Genomic DNA, 18,920 nt, shown 5'->3' on the forward strand with positions numbered 1-18,920 from the left:
TTTTTCCCACGCCGGCATGTGAGCAGAACAGTATACGCGCGCCGTGCTGTCCACCACTCTTTCTTCACTGACCAGGTCAGGAACTCAGAATCAGATCGTGGGCCAGCGTAAATTAAAGTAGCAACCATGTGTGTAATTGTATTAGCTTATTACACTCACGATCGCGTTACGATCCGATCGAATCAGGGCAGCCACGCCCTGCCGTACGATCAGGTTGTCGACAGATCAATCCATGCGAGCTTATCGCGAACAGAGTTCGGGCTCAGATCGACCTCGGCTCGGGATGCTATCGAACTCTAGCTCGGGCTGCTATCGAGCGAGCTCGGCTCATCTCCTCCCTCTGACTCTTATTTCCCCTGTCTCCTGACTCTTTCCTCCCTTGGTCTTCCTTCCCTGCCGGCGACGACTGGGCGAGCCGCGGCGCTACTCGTCACGTCTTCGCCCAGCCCTTCGCCGGCGACGAGCATCCACCAGGTACGCCCCCCCCCCCTCTCCTTCTGCTGTGCGAGACGGAGCACCCCAAACCCTACGAAACTATCTGTATCCGCATTTGATCAAGCGTGACACAACAACCCTACAGGACAGGCTTCCCTCTTAATCCTAGGACCAATTTGTTTCGTGCTTCAGGGCTTGGAACCATCCTCGAGTTCTTTTCTAACGGAAGTAGTGCAGGGAGTCGAAAAATCGCAGCTTGCTGCACCCTAAGGGATGGGATGCCCTTGCAATGGAGACCATCTTCAGTTCGGGGCTAGACTCGTAGATCTTGGCAGAGTTGACATAAAACAGTAACATGATTATATATATTTTTGCAGAGGCCGGAGTTATCTCCGTTATCTACTATACAAAAGAATTATATAGCGTTGGCATAAATAGCTGCTATGTATCTTTATGGTACATCTGCTACAGCTTTTTCTCCCTTTAACCGAGAGTAAAAGACTGATATTTATTTCTAGAAAACATCTTTCAAACTATATTTGCCTTTATAAAGTTGGATTACATGAAAATAGTGCGTGCATGAAAGACTGCAGAAGTAGTACTATTTTCCTACCTTGTGACTCATTTGGGATACTCATCTGACTACTGAGTTGTGTCCTTAAGATTATCAATTTCATCGTGAACTTATTTTTGTGGTGTTTGATATTCTTTGTAGGGCAGCTCTTCGTTAGTGGAAACAGTAACGGGAGCATGATGAGGAATTCAGAGCAATGCCTGCATGAGACAGTTGCTAAAAGAAGAAACCTACAAAAAATTTCACTTTCCGATCTCCCGATGGTATGCGAGCTGAGCTCATATTGAAATTAATTATATGGCAGTATGTTTTCTCGAATTAATATGATTAATCATATACTGCAGTGGTATTTATTTAGTTGTAGGTGTTGAACACTTCAGTTATAATGTTATTGTTTTTTTTACTATAGGATATTTTATCAACGATATTGTCGCTGCTGCCAATAAATGATGCTATAAGGACAAGTGTATTGTCAAGAAAATTGAAGTATGTTTGGTGCAGCCACACCAACCTAACTTTTAATAAAGGTACAATGAGGAAAACTTATTTCAAGCCCTCCACTGGTTATTATCAATTCCTTAGGGATCACGAATTTGTTACAAGGGTTAATACAGTCCTGCGTCAGCACAGTGGAACGGGGGTTGAGCGTATGGAAATTAAGTTTAGGTTGCACAGTAAGCATGCAGATCATATTGATAGATGGGTTAACTTTGCAATTGCGTCGAAAGCAAAGGAGTTTGTTATTGATTTGTCATGTTTGTCTAAGGATGCATTTTTCGGAGCATTTCCATCTAGAAAGAAGTGGATCAGAGAAGAACCATATAATTTGACTTCACAGTTTTTCAGCCCCAGCAATGGTTTGCACTTGCAGTGTCTAGAGCTTATGTCTGTATCTCTGCATCTGCCTTCTGATTTCAAAGGATTTCCGAACCTCAAGAGTCTTTCCTTAGTGGATGTGAGTATCACAGATGAAGATGTTGAGTGTATGCTATCCAAATGCAATCTTCTGGAGTTTTTTGAGATTACGTATTGTAGAATGGTTACTAGCTTACGAATGCTTCATCCTTTGAACCGGTTTAAGCACTTGGTAGTGCATGTCTGCCCCAAACTGCAAGAGATTGAGATGAACTGTAGTCCAACAACACTCAAGTACGCTGGCAACATGGTTCCGTTGATATTTGCTTCAACATCAAGGCTGAAAAATATCGATGTTGTGATCTTGACTGACCAATCTGCTCTTTCCTACATCGTCACTGGTTTTCCCAGTACTTTACCAAGTCTTGAGACTCTGACCTTACTTTGTTACGAGCCTGAGGTTCGTGGATATGTCCTCCTACGGTCCTATTATGTGCATATATCGCTAAGGCCAACTTCACGATTTTGTTTTTCATTTCTGTTGCAGAGAACTATTGTACCTGAAGGGCATTTCAAATTTAGTTATCTTCGGAATCTGAGGTTGGAGTTAGTTATGTGTGACGATGGAATCAGAACGACTGATTTCCTTGATTATGCTTATCTCCTGAAGATTGCTCCTTTCTTGGAAACATTGGAGTTGCATGTAAGTTTGTTTCATTGTGGTTTTCAAATACAGATTTGCATGACTATTTTGATGGTGGAAAAAATACCAAGAACAAAACAAATTACAAGGATTATGATTCATTTAATTATGTTGCCTATTGAGCATGGTATTGCTAGAAGTGGATAGACATGCTGTAGTTTATTTGATTTTCTGTTAAATTGGATATATAATTCTGTCTTTCTTGCATAGCATATCTAAACCTTAGGTCACGTTGAATTTAAGTCATCATTATAGTATGCGCAAAGGGAAGGACTTCCTAAACAATTAAAGTTTAATTATTTAGCCCCATTGGGTACACTGGCATTTGCCGTAAAACTATTTCCTATAAGATTCTTGTGAAATTCATATGTCCTTAATGCCTTTGACTTTGAGTATGCACTATGTCTATGGGGCCATGGCTATCCATTCCACAAATAGTAGTACTACCTTTAGGCGTGTACTAACTCCATTCTTCAATGCATGTGTTGTTATTTTCCATTAGATGTGGATGGAGATGTACTGGCCTCAACCGTATTGCAAAGAGGACGGCGAGCTAAGGATTGGTCTTCCACACAAGCATGCCCATCTCAAATGTGTTCGTATCAGTGGTTTTTTTGGCTACAAAGACCAGGTGGAGCTAGCACTTCACATCCTTCGCAATTCCATCGCGCTGGAGAAGATGGAGATCACCCCAGAGCTAGAAATAAGTTACGATCTTGCAGTAGCCGATGGCTATGAGAGGTCGCATTACGTGGATAGCCATAGAGTTGCCACTGAATTTATTTGCAAAGTAGACCATCGTAATGTTGTTAATGTGGTAAGGGTGCCATCTTCTTCGGGGCCCGACGAGACAGCCATGGAAGTGGACTGTCGTGCCTACGCAGAGTACATCCCCTCGGGGCAAATCTAGAATGTTTGTGCTGCGGCAGTGTTGAATTTGCTAGATGTACTCCGTTTAGTTTTTACTTGTGTATCAATCAAATGCATTCGTCACTGGTACCACATGAAATACGGAAGAAAATGAATTTGCCAAAGATATAGTACGTATGACGTTTTAATGTAAGACATTAATTATGCGTCTTCGACTCATCTCTATTTTGTTGCAAGACATATTAACATTTTGATGTTTAAACTTATTAATGCAAACTTTGAAGTGTGTTGGACCCAAATTTGGACAGAATCTTACTTATACTCCCTCTATTTTTTTTACATGTTACATTGTGGGGACCATTAATCCATCGGAATTTTTGCAATCCTGCCGAGACCCAGAATTTTTGCACAATATAGATTTGTTTACTATCCTGAAACTATTTGGAGCCTTGACTCATTTTATACACCGAACAAAAGCCACAAGAAAGGTCCATCCGATGTGACTAAGCTAGATACAGCCATCCAATTAGATGCACATGCACTAGTAAAAACTGAAAAGGCCTGTTCAACGTCGGTTGAGTAGCACGGGTTTAAAGCATCTTCAATAAATTACTCATAACTCACACCCAAAACACACTCTCTTCGCTAGTATAGATCTTCACTAGTATAGAAAACGCGTTTAGTTCCGGTTGGAAAACCCTTTTAGTCCCGCTTTTCCAACCAGAAGGCCGCCAATCCGGCACTAAAGGCCTGGACCTTTAGTCCCGGATCAGGCAATCGGAACTCCTGTTGGTGGCTCCAACCGGGACTAAAGGCCCCTCCCCCTCCCCACCGGCCTTTAACCGTTGGACCCGAGAATAATGCTTTCTTTAGTCCCGGGCCCAATACCGACCGGGACTAAAGGCAAAAACCGATGGCTTGTTCTGTACTAGTGCTTTATTACCAATAACTACTTTTATATTTTTTGTGATATGGTTGCTCAATCAGACTATCAAAATCCAATCACCAAGGATAAAGTAGAGGGTTGAATCCACTTCATTTAGGTGAGAGGGAGGTGTGTTTTGGTGATTACCAAAAACTTTTAGAAAATAGGAATTGGATTGAGAATCTGCTGGTGCACCTCCAATCACCAAAACATCAATTTTTATTATCAGGGAGAGGGATGAATAGGAATAGCAACGGGTCGGGTAAGATGCGGGTAAGGCATTTACCTGCTCGATAGCATACCCGACATCCCGAGCTATACCCATACCCGCTAAGCATTTCATGCAAAATTCCTTACTCGTACCCGTACCTGCTGGGTATAGGTCGGGTATCGGGTACCCGTCGGGTAATAGAAAACTATATCAATAGCAGTGTGCCGTGCGTCCTGTGTGCGGTGTGCCGCCGAGTCCGGCGCAGGCGACACCTCCTGTGGTCAGCCTCATGCATGCCCTGCTCGTGCGACGGTCGGCCCCGAGGAGGAGAGGACGACCGACGGCCGCAAGTCAGCAGGTGGCGGGCGGCGGCGGGTAGAGCCGAGGAGGAATGGAGGATGGGCGGCGGCAGCCGGACTCGAGGAGGAGTGGAGGACGAGCGGTGGCGGCCGGTCTCAAGGAGGACGAGCGACGGGGGCTGAAGGAGTGAGGATCGAGGGGGTGTGCAGTGGGCGGAAGCCTGCGTTTTGCCAGCCCAGTCGGAGGCCATCTCAGCAGAGTGTGAAAACGCGTTTGCAAACTTCCCGCGCGCCGATTGAAATTTCCATGACTCCCCCGCGCTCCTCCCGCAATCTTCCCAGCAGATCTGCCACTCGAGAGCAGCTCCTCCCGCCCAGGCCATCCTCCGCCCGAGAGCCCCTCCTCGCATCCAGCACCTCTCCGCCCGGCCAACTACGCCTCGTCCGGAGCCGCGGGCGGTGTCCCCTCCCCGCCCGGGCGACACCGACTTGAAGCGTCCCCCCATCAGGGAAGACTTAAAAGTGTCACTTTATCAGTCCCAGGAGGCTGATAACACTTTTATTACATCAGATGGTACATCACCGTACAACTCTACGCGGTAATGGGCAGTGAAGCGCCACTATCGCGAGGATCACAACCAGAACCCACACAACTACACTAGCTACGAACAAAGGATCATCAGAGTCTTGCGCCATGCGGGGCTCCAACGGTGACCTCACCCACAGGCAAGACTGGGTGCAGGACGGGACCCTACTCGTCGTTCTCGGGGTTGTAGTCGGGATCCTCCACTGTAAAGTAAGAACGGGGTGAGTACAAACGTACTCAGCAAGTCCAATCACACCCACGGGGGGTTATAACAGAGTTAAATGCATAGGATAATCCAAGGATAAATTTACGGTTCTTTTGCGGAAACACAATTATATGCAGGGGTTCGTTTTAAAAGCATTTTTCAAAACAAGTTTTCAAGTGTCTAAGAACACACGATGTCAATCTGTACGGATCCGAGTTTCAAGCCGCTACCGGACTCCCCGTCCGTAGTAGCGCACGGCACCACTGCCGGATACTTTCCAAACAACTCACACGGGTTCAACCCTTCCCAGAGAGAAACACTAGTTATGTGACCACACCGTAACTTGCCCAGTACCGTGGGCACGGCTATTCGAATAGATTTTAACTCTGCAGAGGTGTGCAACTTTACCCACAGGTGGGGTACCACAGCACGAACACCTGAGTGCCGGTGCAGATCCCATCGAAGCCCTTACCCACCGTAGCTAGACCTGACTAGCCACCACGGGATCTATCAAGGGGTCATTCGACCTAACTCCGAGGTTTAACCGGGGGCATAAGTCACACAGAGCTTATCCCGTCTCCTTGATCACCCGTTGCTCCCAGCTCTCCTGATGGCTATCAGACTAACTAGTGGGGTTAGGCCAAGCCGTTGCCCATACAACGGTCAAGTGGTTCGCACTACGAGAAGCTAGGTGAGATGTCACATCAACTCGGTCCTTAGGGGTGACAAGATGGACATCTCCCATCCACGCTCGACCACACAGGTACGAGCACACCAACGGCAATTCACACAGAAATGCCATCCATCTCATCTAACTCGCTTTTCAAAACCACATTTTATCCCTTCCCACACACACGCATTTTCTTTATAAATCAGGCAGTCAAAGTATGGTTATTTCAAACAAGGGTGGCTATCCTACCGGGTTTCCAGCACGCAAAACAATGCAATTTTATAAAACAGGCCATTGGGTCGTGTTTATAAAAACTAGGACAGAAATATGCATCAAAGGGCGGAATTGAACTTGCCATCGTCAAACCCTTGCGGGAAGTCCTGATCGAAGCACTGTCCTTCGGGTTCGGGGTCGCAGTACTGGTCCTCAGTTGCTTGGTCGCGGTCGGGAACCTCGTCGTTCACTCCGTGTCCTACGACGCAAACAAACAGACACACAATCAAGCGAAAGAACTAAAAGCCTTTACCGATAGGCTTGAATCGGAAATAATTTAGTTACGGAGTTAGGGGCAATATCTCTGGGTGGTTTCTTAATGGCATAGCTAAAACTATACTAGAAGCAGAGTGGTAAAGTTTCGGGTCAATCGGAGGTCGTTTCGCACATAAAATGACGCGCTAAAGGCGGTTTCAGGGCTCAAACGGGGGTCCAAGGGCTTGTTCGTAAATATCCGAAAAGAGAAAGGGCCTATTTACGATTCCTAGAAATAATCTGAGTATGTTGAAATGTATCGGGTATAACTAGGTTTGTGCACCGAGGGGTTTGGTTTGTAATAATAAAAAGAATGGGGGTCTCATTAGCAAAAGAATAATTAAAGGAGAGGGGGGGGTTTTCTCTTTGGGAATACAGGAAAAGGGAGGGGGTTATGGGCATAATGCCCTTTTCTTCCTCCTTCCTCCCGCATAGAGCAGAGGAGGGGAGGTGGGGCGCCGGCGCCCGGCCAATCCGGCGGCCAAGGGCCCGGGCGGCTCGGGGTGGAGGGGGGAAAGAGGGAGGGGGGCGCGGGGAACCGGTTCCCGGCCTCACCTCGGCTTGGGGCGCGGTGAGGGAGTGGGCCCACGGTGGGGGGCGGGCGGCGGCAAGGCCACAGGCGGCGGCGGCGCTGGGGACAGTGGAGGAGGCAAGCGGCGGCGGAGGGAGTTGTGGGGGAGTGAGGGGCTGCGCGAGGGGCCGTTTTATAGCCGGGGAAATGGCGGGGCGGTGGTGGCCGGTGAGGGGCCATTAATGGCGCCTCGGCCGCACGCTGTCGTCGCGACGCGGCGTGGCGGGGAGGGCGCCGAGCTCGCACGCGGTGCTGGGCCGGCACAGGAGCGGCGCGAGCGGCAAGGCGGGGTGCACAGCGGCGGGCGGCGCGGCGAACGGCGGGCGGCGCGGCCGCGTGCGCGCGCGGGGCGGCGTGGCGCGGCCCGGGGCGCAGCGCGTCGCGCGGAGGGCGCAGCACGGCGCGGGCCAGAGCGGGTCGTGGGCACAGCGCAGCGCTCGGCGTGGCCAGGGGCGAGCGCGTGCGCGGCACGGCAGCGCACTGCGTGCGCGCGTGCGGCACGGCCGGGCGGGGCCAGCGCGCAGCGGCGCTCGGGCGCCCGGGGCAGAGCCAGGGGAAAAGAGGGGGGGGGAGGAAGGGAAGAGGGAAAAAGAAAGGAGGAAGGAAAAAGGGAAAGAAAAAAGGAAAAGGGGAGAGAGGGAAAGGAGAGAAAGAAAAAGAGAGAGGGAGGTTGAAAAGAAAAGAAAAAAAAAAGGAATGGGAAGGAGAAAAGAAAGGGAGAGGGGAAAAAGGACGCGCCGGCGCCGATCGCGGCGGCGACCGCGGCCGGTCGGCCACGCGCGCGCGGGGGTTCGCTCGCGGCACGAGGAGCGTCGGCGCTACTTGCGGCATTGGTCGCGGCCGGTCGGCCATGCGCGCGGCACGAGGAGAGGAGAAAAGGAGGGGGGTCGCGTCTGTGTTAATTACGGCGGACGGTCGCGTGTGAGCGAGCGATGCGGAACGGAACACGCTCCGGTTAGGGTTTTGGCGTTGAACCGAATCACTCTAGTGCATGATTTTATTGAGTAAATTTTCAGGGCGTTACAAACCTACCCCACTTAAATGAATCTCGTCCTCGAGATTCGGCTGGCTCCTAAACAGATGGGGAAATTCTTTCTTTAGGGCCTCCTCGCGTTCCCAGGTGGCTTCCTCTTCTCCGTGTCTGCTCCATTGAACTCTACATATCCGTACCTCGGAGTTTCGTGTCCTCCTTGTGACAGTGTCCAGGATTTTGACCGGTACTTCCTGATATCGCAGATCCGGCTGTAGATCGATCGTTTCCGCAGGCACGTGTTCTCCCTCGGGTACTCTTAAACACCTTCTTAATTGCGAGACATGAAATACTGGGTGTATATCTGACATTTCTTCTGGTAATTGCAACCGATATGCTACGGCTCCGACTTTCTTTAGGACTTGGTACGGCCCGATGTATCGAGGGGCTAATTTCCCTTGCACTTGAAATCTTCGCGTCCCTCGAATAGGCGAGACCTTGAGATAAACAAACTCGCCTGGGTTAAAACTTATTTCTCGCCTTTTTTTGTCCGCGTAGTTCTTTTGCCGGGACTGAGCTGCTTTTAGTTTCTCGCGGATCTCCGCTACTTTTTCTTCTGCCTCTTTTATAAAGTCGGGTCCTTCTAGGGCACGTTCTCCTACTTCCGACCACATTAGGGGAGTTTTGCACTTTCTTCCGTAGAGAGCTTCGAACGGCGACATGCCCAGGCTGGCTTGGTAGCTATTGTTGTACGAGAATTCCGCGTAGGGCAGACTCTATTCCCAATCATTCCCATAGGTTAGTACACATGCTCTCAGCATATCTTCCATGATCTGATTCACCCTTTCGGTCTGACCATCCGTCTGTGGGTGGTATGTGGAGCTAAAATCTAACTTAGTGCCCATGGCTTTATGTAGGCTTTTCCAAAACCTAGATGTAAATTGGGTCCCTCTATCCGAGACGATTCTGCTGGGCACTCCATGTAACTTCACTATATTTTCCACGTAAAGTTTTGCCAGCTTTTCTCCGCCATAAGTGGTCCTTACGGGTATGAAATGTGCTGATTTAGTGAGTCGATCCACAATTACCCATATGGAATCGTGTCCCTTCTGTGTTCGGGGTAGTCCCACTACAAAGTCCATTCCTATCTCATCCCATTTCCAAACCGGGATAGGCAAGGGTTGCAATAATCCTGCCGGCTTTTGATGTTCGGCCTTGATCCTTTGGCAAGTATCACAGTGTGCCACAAATCGTGCGATATCCGCTTTCATTCCATTCCACCAGTATTTTTGCCTTATGTCCATATACATTTTGGTGGATCCCGGGTGGATGGAGTAGGCCGAGCTATGGGCTTCGTCCATGATCAATTGCCGGAAATCTTCGTTCTGGGGTACACAAATTCTATCCTCGTACCATAACGTTCCCTTATCGTCCACTCTGAAACCCGGTGCTTTGTTTTCTCCAGTTTGTTTGCGAATTTTTACTAACTCTTGATCCGAGCTTTGGGCTTCTCTAATCTTATCCTCTAATGTTGATTGGACGTTTAGCACTTGGCTGGAACCTCGAGGTATAATGTGCACATTTAATCGTGCCATTTCCTCTCGCAGAGGGTCATTCGTGGGCCCATAGGATTTCCGACTTAAGGCATCGGCTACCACGTTCGCCTTTCCGGGGTGATACTGAATTTCCAGATTATAGTCTTTGACCAACTCCAACCATCTTCTCTGCCTTAAATTTAAATCTGGCTGAGTAAAGATGTACTTTAGACTCTTGTGGTCGGTGTAAACCTCACACTTATTTCCGATCAGGTAGTGTCTCCAAATTTTAAGGGCATGCACTACGGCTGCTAGTTCCAAATCATGGGTCGGATAGTTCTGCTCATGAGTCTTGAGTTGGCGGGAGGCATATGCAACGACTTTCCCGTCTTGCATCAGTACGCACCCTAATCCTTGTCGGGATGCGTCACAATAGATGACAAAGTCCCGATGAATGTCCGGTAGGGTCAGCACTGGGGCGGTTGTCAACCTTCTTTTCAACTCTTGAAAGCTTCTTTCACAACTTTCCGACCAGGCGAACTTCTTCTCCTTCTTAAGAAGTTCCGTCATGGGTCGGGCTATCCTGGAGAATCCCTCGATAAATCTCCGGTAGTACCCAGCTAGTCCAAGAAAACTCCTGATTTCACTAACATTAGTCGGTTGCTGCCAATTGGATACTGCCTCGACCTTTTCTGGGTCCACTGCTACTCCTTCCACGGTTAGAATGTGACCAAGAAAAGCTACTCTCTCCAGCCAGAATTCGCACTTGCTGAACTTGGCATATAACTTATGTGCCCTCGGCTTTTCTAATACTACCCGCAGATGTTGCTCATGTTCCTGAATACTCTTAGAGTAGATAAGTATGTCGTCGATAAAGACTACGACAAACTTATCCAGCTCGTCCATAAATACTTTGTTCATGAGGTTCATAAAATAGGCAGGGGCATTGGTTAGTCCGAAGGACATTACAGTGAACTCAAACTGCCCGTAGCGGGTGACAAAAGCTGTTTTAGGGATGTCACTTTCTCTAATCTTGAGCTGGAAGTATCCTGACCTTAGATCGATCTTGGAAAAGTACTTGGCTCCTTTTAGCTGATCGAACAGGTCATCAATCCTGGGAAGAGGGTACTTGTTCTTAATGGTAACCTCATTCAGTGCTCGGTAATCTACACACATCCTCATACTCCCATCTTTCTTTTTGACAAACAGGACTGGGGCTCCCCAAGGCGACGAGCTTGGTCTGATGAAACCAATCCGTTGCAGTTCTTCTAGTTGCTTCTTTAATTCCGTCAATTCCGAGGCCGCCATCCTATAGGGTCTCTTGGCTATCGGAGAGGTTCCGGGAATAAGGTCTATGACGAATTCTATATCCCTGTCCGGCGGCATACCGGGAAGCTCTTCAGGGAATACATCTGGGTATTCGCTTACTACCGGGACTCCTTCTAAGGGCTTGGTTTCCATGCTAAATACCATTGGGTCATATTTACTATCCCGGGTACGGCAGATCACTTGTACTCCTTCGTGGTTGGTTAGGTGGACCACTTTATCAGAGCAGCCTATGAGACCATTGTGTCGGCTTAACCAATCCATCCCAAGGATCACGTCTATTCCCCCAGGCTTAAGTACCACCAAATCTGCTAGGAAGTCTACCCCACTTAAATTGATCTTAACCCGTGAACACCCTAATTGGCAGTTGATGTCGCCTCCAGGCGTCCGGGTTAATAGGGGTGTTTTTAGTAGTACTGTAGGTATTTTGTGTTTCTCCACATAGCTCGAGGATATAAACGAGTGTGATGCTCCAGAATCAAATAATACTGTCGCCAGAGCTGAGTTGACTAAGTACTCACCGAGCACTACGCCCTGAGCTTCTTGAGCCTCCTGCGCGTCGATGTGATTGACGCGGGCTCGTCCAAATGATTGCTGCTTCACTTGCTGGCTGTTGTCGTTGTTGCGGATGGGCACTCGGTTGGCACCGGTCAGGGCTGGTCTGGGCCCGTTCACCGTGTTGGAGAAAGCTGACGTTGCCGGCTTATTCTTGGCGTAGGGGCAATTGGCGATGAAGTGCCCTGTCTCGCGGCAGTTGAAACAGGCCCTAACATTGTTGTTGTCGGGGGTGGCCTGACTTGCGTTGCTTTGCGGGGCCCTCGAGGTATTCTGGCTTCTAGGCGGGGCCTGTGATCCTGTCACCTGGGACTGAGTTCTATACTGCATTGGGGCCTGAGTTCCTGGTGCAGTATAGCTGGAATTTCTCGGCTTCTGGAAACGGTCTTGTTGGCGAGCCTTACTTTCCAAAAACTTGCGTTTGTTGTCCTTCCTTTCTTCGGCCTTGGCCCTTTCCGTGAGGATGGCCTTGTTCATCAGGGTGTTGAAGTCCGGATAGATCTGGGGAGTAAGCAAGGTCCGTAGCTCCGGGCTTAACCCCTTCTTGAACATGTCCTGCTTCTTGTCGTCGTCGTTCACTTCTTCCGGCGCATATCGGGCCAATTCTATGAACCGGTGGGTGTATTCTTCCACCGACATGCTCCCTTGTTGTAGTGCGCGGAATTCATCCGCCTTGCGCTTCATAGTGGCCGAAGGGATGTGGTAGCGGCGGAACTCCCTTACAAATTCTCCCCAGGTGATGGTGGAGGCGTCTTCGGCTGCAGCACAATAGTTTTCCCACCAGGATAACGCCGTTCCGGTGAGCTGGTGGGCTGCCAGTAGGACTTTATCCCGGTCCTGGCATTCGAATGGTTCGAGCTTTCTCTGAATTACTCGCAACCAGTCGTCAGCATCCAACGGGTTGCAGGATCCGGCGAAGGTAGGTGGCTTGGTCCTTAAGAAGGCCGTCAGCTTGTCGTTCATATTCTGCCCTCGTGGCTGCCGGTTAATGAGGGCATTTGCCAGTGTCTCCAGAATGAGGGTCTGGTTATGGATGATCTGCGCCAGGTCTCCGAGGGGTGGGGGCGGCGGTAGTTGTTCTCCTTCTTGACTCCCCCCTCGGTTCTGGCTTACTTCTTGCTCTACCTGAGGAGGATTCTGCCCAGCAGGCTGTGCGCTGGCACCAGCGGCTGCGGGGTTCCGGCTACGGGAGGCCCTCGTGGCGCTCCGGGGAATCATCTGTTGATTGGGTAGAGTGGGATTACGATTAGGTGATGTTCAAGTTGTTTAATACGTATATACGGCGGAATCTACTTCCCGCCAGTAGATAATTAAACAAGCAGCACACAGCACACAACATCACACACAACAGGCATAAACAACTTTATTACTGCGGAAAGGGGGTACACTTGGGGTAGGGCTAGGTCTCGTACTACTCGTCCAGGGCCACGCCCGAGGGCACGACTTAGACAAAAGGGGCTGGGGTGTACACCGCTAGGGTGGCGTCGGTCATCCTACTCGCGAGGCAGACCTTCTTCTGGGGCGGAAAGCGTGAGTGATCCTCGCTCGCCGTCCTCTGGATTTCCATTGGTCAAGGGTTGCACTGCAGCATCTCCCTCGACGGCGGTAGCAGAGCTTTCAGGGTTCCCGGATGGGGCTCGTGTGCTCCCAAAGAGTGATCCCCACCCTATGACGGGTGTCCCGAGTAAAACGTGGTCTTCCCCTATCGCCGGGACTGGTGTTCCACTTTGGGTCCAATCTTGCATACGCCGGTCTCGGGCCTGTCTAAGGCTTTCTTGGGCGACAGCTTCGCTACTGACCGCGGCTGCGGCTCTCGCCTCGGCATGGGCGGCTCGGATCTGCTGTATCCTCACCGCGAGCTCTGCTTGCTCGGCTCGGTGAGTCTGCTCCCTCAGAAGGTTGGCTTGCTCGTCAAAGAGTTGGTCCAGGGCAGCTAGGTAAGTAGCCACTTGGTACAGGGGCCCTTCTTCGTGGCGGCGTCGCTCCAGGTTTCTCATGCGCGCTTCCCAGACTGGGGTTCTGATGGCCGGCGGAAAGAACTTCGCTGGTGTAGGGGCGAGGTGTTCTTCAAAAATCCGGCACAAGTAACGGAGTGCTTTTCTGATGGCCAAGGGGTAGGTGTCTTGGTGCCTAAACCCTGTGGCGGTCGCGCGCCAGGGCTGGATGTCGGGGTAGCGGTTGCTCCTGGCGATGACCAGGATCACCCTGCAGCGGAGGGTACCATGGTGCTCGTACTCTCTGCTGTAGTACCTTGGGCGCTCTGTAACGCCAAGGTCTTCCAGGGTGTTGATCAAGAGGCTGGGGAATCCAGGTGCGGCTTGGCAATCGCCCTGGGTCCATCCTTCCTCAGCCATCTGAAACAGAAGTAGGGTAAACAACCTGGACAGGTGCAAAACCGAGTAGATGATATTTATTATTACAACAAGGGTGGTACAGTTTTCATGGATACGTGGTCATTAGGGTAGGGCTTTTGCTAGGGGTGCTAATCCTATCATGGGGATTCTTCCTCAGTCCTGATGGAGCGCTTCTTTATTGGAAGGAACCGATCCATCTCGTTTTCGGTCTGCGTACCCTTATCCCAATGGGTTTCCATGGGTTCTTCTTCTTCTTCTTCGATCCATCCACCTATTCCGTTGCGGCTCTCGTACTCTTGCATCTGGGCTTGGAGGGCGGCTACGGAATACTCGGCGTTTGCGGCCCTAGTTCGTTGTTCCTCCAGTTCCTGGGTTATCTTTTCAATCCCATGGATTAACTTCTTCAGTTGTGCCGACTGCTCGCGGCAGAGTGCATCCAAGCTAGTAAGGTAGATGGATAGGTGGGAGACCGCATCTTCTAAGTCTTCTTCTTCTCGTCCCAGTCTTCTCATCCGGGCAATCCAAGTGCGTCCACTCCTTTCAGCGGGTGGGAAAAACCCCATCGGAGTCCGCTGAAGGTGGTGCCTGTAGAGCACACGTAATCGGCGCAGGGCTTTACGGGCGGCCTTTCGGTAGGTGTCGGGGAATCGGAAGCCCTTTGTGGAGATGAACCACGGGTCTACTTCAGGGTAGCGGGTGCTTCTCTCCATAAAAATCATCATGTCACACCGGAGGGTGCCCCCGGAGATGTATTCTCGGTAGGCATACTCCGGTGGTTCCATGATTCCAATGCGTTCCAGGCTGAGCAATAGTAGCTTGGGGAGGCCGGGCTCTGCGTGGCAGATTCCGTTGACCCATCCATTGTCAGCCATCTGGAACAGGGTAAAGAAATCAGCGGTGAGTGTTTGTGTAAGCAAAGGGTTATGTCAGGATAAGTTCTAGGGCCTAAAAAGGGGTCTCGCTCCTAGGGTCACGTCCTACGGCCAGCCTACGGCTCTGATACCACCTGAAGCGTCCCCCCATCAGGGAAGACTTAAAAGTGTCACTTTATCAGTCCCAGGAGGCTGATAACACTTTTATTACATCAGATGGTACATCACCGTACAACTCTACGCGGTAATGGGCAGTGAAGCGCCACTATCGCGAGGATCACAACCAGAACCCACACAACTACACTAGCTACGAACAAAGGATCATCAGAGTCTTGCGCCATGCGGGGCTCCAACGGTGACCTCACCCACAGGCAAGACTGGGTGCAGGACGGGACCCTACTCGTCGTTCTCGGGGTTGTAGTCGGGATCCTCCACTGTAAAGTAAGAACGGGGTGAGTACAAACGTACTCAGCAAGTCCAATCACACCCACGGGGGGTTATAACAGAGTTAAATGCATAGGATAATCCAAGGATAAATTTACGGTTCTTTTGCGGAAACACAATTATATGCAGGGGTTCGTTTTAAAAGCATTTTTCAAAACAAGTTTTCAAGTGTCTAAGAACACACGATGTCAATCTGTACGGATCCGAGTTTCAAGCCGCTACCGGACTCCCCGTCCGTAGTAGCGCACGGCACCACTGCCGGATACTTTCCAAACAACTCACACGGGTTCAACCCTTCCCAGAGAGAAACACTAGTTATGTGACCACACCGTAACTTGCCCAGTACCGTGGGCACGGCTATTCGAATAGATTTTAACTCTGCAGAGGTGTGCAACTTTACCCACAGGTGGGGTACCACAGCACGAACACATGAGTGCCGGTGCAGATCCCATCGAAGCCCTTACCCACCGTAGCTAGACCTGACTAGCCACCACGGGATCTATCAAGGGGTCATTCGACCTAACTCCGAGGTTTAACCGGGGGCATAAGTCACACAGAGCTTATCCCGTCTCCTTGATCACCCGTTGCTCCCAGCTCTCCTGATGGCTATCAGACTAACTAGTGGGGTTAGGCCAAGCCGTTGCCCATACAACGGTCAAGTGGTTCGCACTACGAGAAGCTAGGTGAGATGTCACATCAACTCGGTCCTTAGGGGTGACAAGATGGACATCTCCCATCCACGCTCGACCACACAGGTACGAGCACACCAACGGCAATTCACACAGAAATGCCATCCATCTCATCTAACTCGCTTTTCAAAACCACATTTTATCCCTTCCCACACACACGCATTTTCTTTATAAATCAGGCAGTCAAAGTATGGTTATTTCAAACAAGGGTGGCTATCCTACCGGGTTTCCAGCACGCAAAACAATGCAATTTTATAAAACAGGCCATTGGGTCGTGTTTATAAAAACTAGGACAGAAATATGCATCAAAGGGCGGAATTGAACTTGCCATCGTCAAACCCTTGCGGGAAGTCCTGATCGAAGCACTGTCCTTCGGGTTCGGGGTCGCAGTACTGGTCCTCAGTTGCTTGGTCGCGGTCGGGAACCTCGTCGTTCACTCCGTGTCCTACGACGCAAACAAACAGACACACAATCAAGCGAAAGAACTAAAAGCCTTTACCGATAGGCTTGAATCGGAAATAATTTAGTTACGGAGTTAGGGGCAATATCTCTGGGTGGTTTCTTAATGGCATAGCTAAAACTATACTAGAAGCAGAGTGGTAAAGTTTCGGGTCAATCGGAGGTCGTTTCGCACATAAAATGACGCGCTAAAGGCGGTTTCAGGGCTCAAACGGGGGTCCAAGGGCTTGTTCGTAAATATCCGAAAAGAGAAAGGGCCTATTTACGATTCCTAGAAATAATCTGAGTATGTTGAAATGTATCGGGTATAACTAGGTTTGTGCACCGAGGGGTTTGGTTTGTAATAATAAAAAGAATGGGGGTCTCATTAGCAAAAGAATAATTAAAGGAGAGGGGGGGGGTTTTCTCTTTGGGAATACAGGAAAAGGGAGGGGGTTATGGGCATAATGCCCTTTTCTTCCTCCTTCCTCCCGCATAGAGCAGAGGAGGGGAGGTGGGGCGCCGGCGCCCGGCCAATCCGGCGGCCAAGGGCCCGGGCGGCTCGGGGTGGAGGGGGGAAAGAGGGAGGGGGGCGCGGGGAACCGGTTCCCGGCCTCACCTCGGCTTGGGGCGCGGTGAGGGAGTGGGCCCACGGTGGGGGGGCGGGCGGCGGCAAGGCCACAGGCGGCGGCGGCGCTGGGGACAGTGGAGGAGGCAAGCGGCGGCGGAGGGAGTTGTGGGGGAGTGAGGGGCTGCGCGAGGGGCCGTTTTATAGCCGGGGAAATGGCGGGGCGGTGGTGGCCGGTGAGGGGCCATTAATGGCGCCTCGGCCGCACGCTGTCGTCGCGACGCGGCGTGGCGGGGAGGGCGCCGAGCTCGCACGCGGTGCTGGGCCGGCACAGGAGCGGCGCGAGCGGCAAGGCGGGGTGCACAGCGGCGGGCGGCGCGGCGAACGGCGGGCGGCGCGGCCGCGTGCGCGCGCGGGGCGGCGTGGCGCGGCCCGGGGCGCAGCGCGTCGCGCGGAGGGCGCAGCACGGCGCGGGCCAGAGCGGGTCGTGGGCACAGCGCAGCGCTCGGCGTGGCCAGGGGCGAGCGCGTGCGCGGCACGGCAGCGCACTGCGTGCGCGCGTGCGGCACGGCCGGGCGGGGCCAGCGCGCAGCGGCGCTCGGGCGCCCGGGGCAGAGCCAGGGGAAAAGAGGGGGGGGGAGGAAGGGAAGAGGGAAAAAGAAAGGAGGAAGGAAAAAGGGAAAGAAAAAAGGAAAAGGGGAGAGAGGGAAAGGAGAGAAAGAAAAAGAGAGAGGGAGGTTGAAAAAAAAAAAAAAAGAAGGAAGGAATGGGAAGGAGAAAAGAAAGGGAGAGGGGAAAAAGGACGCGCCGGCGCCGATCGCGGCGGCGACCGCGGCCGGTCGGCCACGCGCGCGCGGGGGTTCGCTCGCGGCACGAGGAGCGTCGGCGCTACTTGCGGCATTGGTCGCGGCCGGTCGGCCATGCGCGCGGCACGAGGAGAGGAGAAAAGGAGGGGGGTCGCGTCTGTGTTAATTACGGCGGACGGTCGCGTGTGAGCGAGCGATGCGGAACGGAACACGCTCCGGTTAGGGTTTTGGCGTTGAACCGAATCACTCTAGTGCATGATTTTATTGAGTAAATTTTCAGGGCGTTACACGACTCCTCCCCTGCGGCCGCCGTCATCCCCTATCCGCCCGGCAGACAGCGGCTCCACCCCTGCGTCGGACGGCTCCCTCCCCCTCCCCTCCCCCTCCCCCCCGGCGGCGAACCGGCGACCACCCGCTGCTCCCCTGCGGCCTACGGCGTCGGGTCCCCGCTCCTCCGACAGCAGCAGCTTCCCCGCCGGTCGATGCCGTCCCTTGCCCGCCAGGCCGGCAGCGGCTGGCGGCCGACGGCATCCCCTCGTGTCCGTCAACATCCCCTCCCCACCTAGCCGACTGCTCGGGTACATGCACACTCAGAAGCAGAGTATCTAATTTCGCAATAGAATTAGTTCAAATGTCAATTGCTACTGCAGTGGTTTAGGAGGAAGTAGTTTGCTTAGTTCGGCACAGAAGTAGGGTTGCTTATTGCTACTGCTGCGGTGTAGTAGCAAGTTCAATTTCCCTGCTACTGTCCCGTATCTGGTTTAAGCGAACTGAGAAGTATAGTTGCTTTGTTGGGTTTAGCATTTAGTTTAGTGAGCCACTCTATTGGTGTTTGTACATTTTCCATATTGTTCATGGACTATAATAAACATTCTTTGTCCCATGTATTACAGTTTGCAGCCGAGCAATGGGTCACCATTACCGACGTGCG

At 51.5% G+C, this 18,920-nt stretch overlaps 2 protein-coding genes across 5 annotated transcripts in view; both read left to right on the forward strand.

Moving 5' to 3' along the window:
- LOC112886046 (F-box/FBD/LRR-repeat protein At1g13570-like) overlaps positions 1-3,656 on the forward strand; it is a 17,597-nt gene extending 13,941 nt beyond the window's left edge. The window contains exon 6 of the mRNA XM_025951809.1: positions 3,481-3,656. The gene's annotated coding sequence lies outside the window, so the exon portion shown is untranslated. The remainder of the gene's footprint in view (positions 1-3,480) is intronic.
- Positions 167-3,572, forward strand: LOC112886065 (F-box/FBD/LRR-repeat protein At1g13570-like). Of its 4 annotated transcripts, XM_025951849.1 has the most exons (6): positions 172-474; positions 1,151-1,272; positions 1,419-1,536; positions 1,930-2,324; positions 2,412-2,567; positions 3,070-3,572. In XM_025951849.1, exons 2-6 carry the CDS (start codon positions 1,186-1,188, stop codon positions 3,475-3,477), a joined length of 1,164 nt encoding a protein of 387 aa, XP_025807634.1. In that variant the 5' UTR covers positions 172-474; positions 1,151-1,185; the 3' UTR covers positions 3,478-3,572. The 4 variants fall into 4 exon arrangements, with proteins under 4 accessions (XP_025807624.1, XP_025807616.1, XP_025807634.1 ...); XM_025951839.1 differs by having other exon boundaries at positions 167-474; positions 1,156-1,272; positions 1,419-2,324; XM_025951831.1 differs by having other exon boundaries at positions 168-474; positions 1,419-2,324.
- Positions 3,657-18,920: the final 15,264 nt, after the last annotated feature.

The sequence above is a fragment of the Panicum hallii genome, chromosome 1, assembly GCF_002211085.1.
Source record: "Panicum hallii strain FIL2 chromosome 1, PHallii_v3.1, whole genome shotgun sequence".
Lineage (NCBI taxonomy): Eukaryota > Viridiplantae > Streptophyta > Magnoliopsida > Poales > Poaceae > Panicum > Panicum hallii.

Excerpts from the sequence above, each read along its gene's own strand:
- LOC112886065 (XM_025951839.1), top strand. The coding sequence starts at position 1,186 with ATGATGAGGAATTCAGAGCAATGCCTGCATGAGACAGTTGCTAAAAGA. Across the intron at positions 1,273-1,418 it reads CACTTTCCGATCTCCCGATG|GATATTTTATCAACGATATT; the intron begins GTATGCGAGCTG and ends TTTTTACTATAG. Across the intron at positions 2,568-3,069 it reads TGGAAACATTGGAGTTGCAT|ATGTGGATGGAGATGTACTG; the intron begins GTAAGTTTGTTT and ends ATTTTCCATTAG.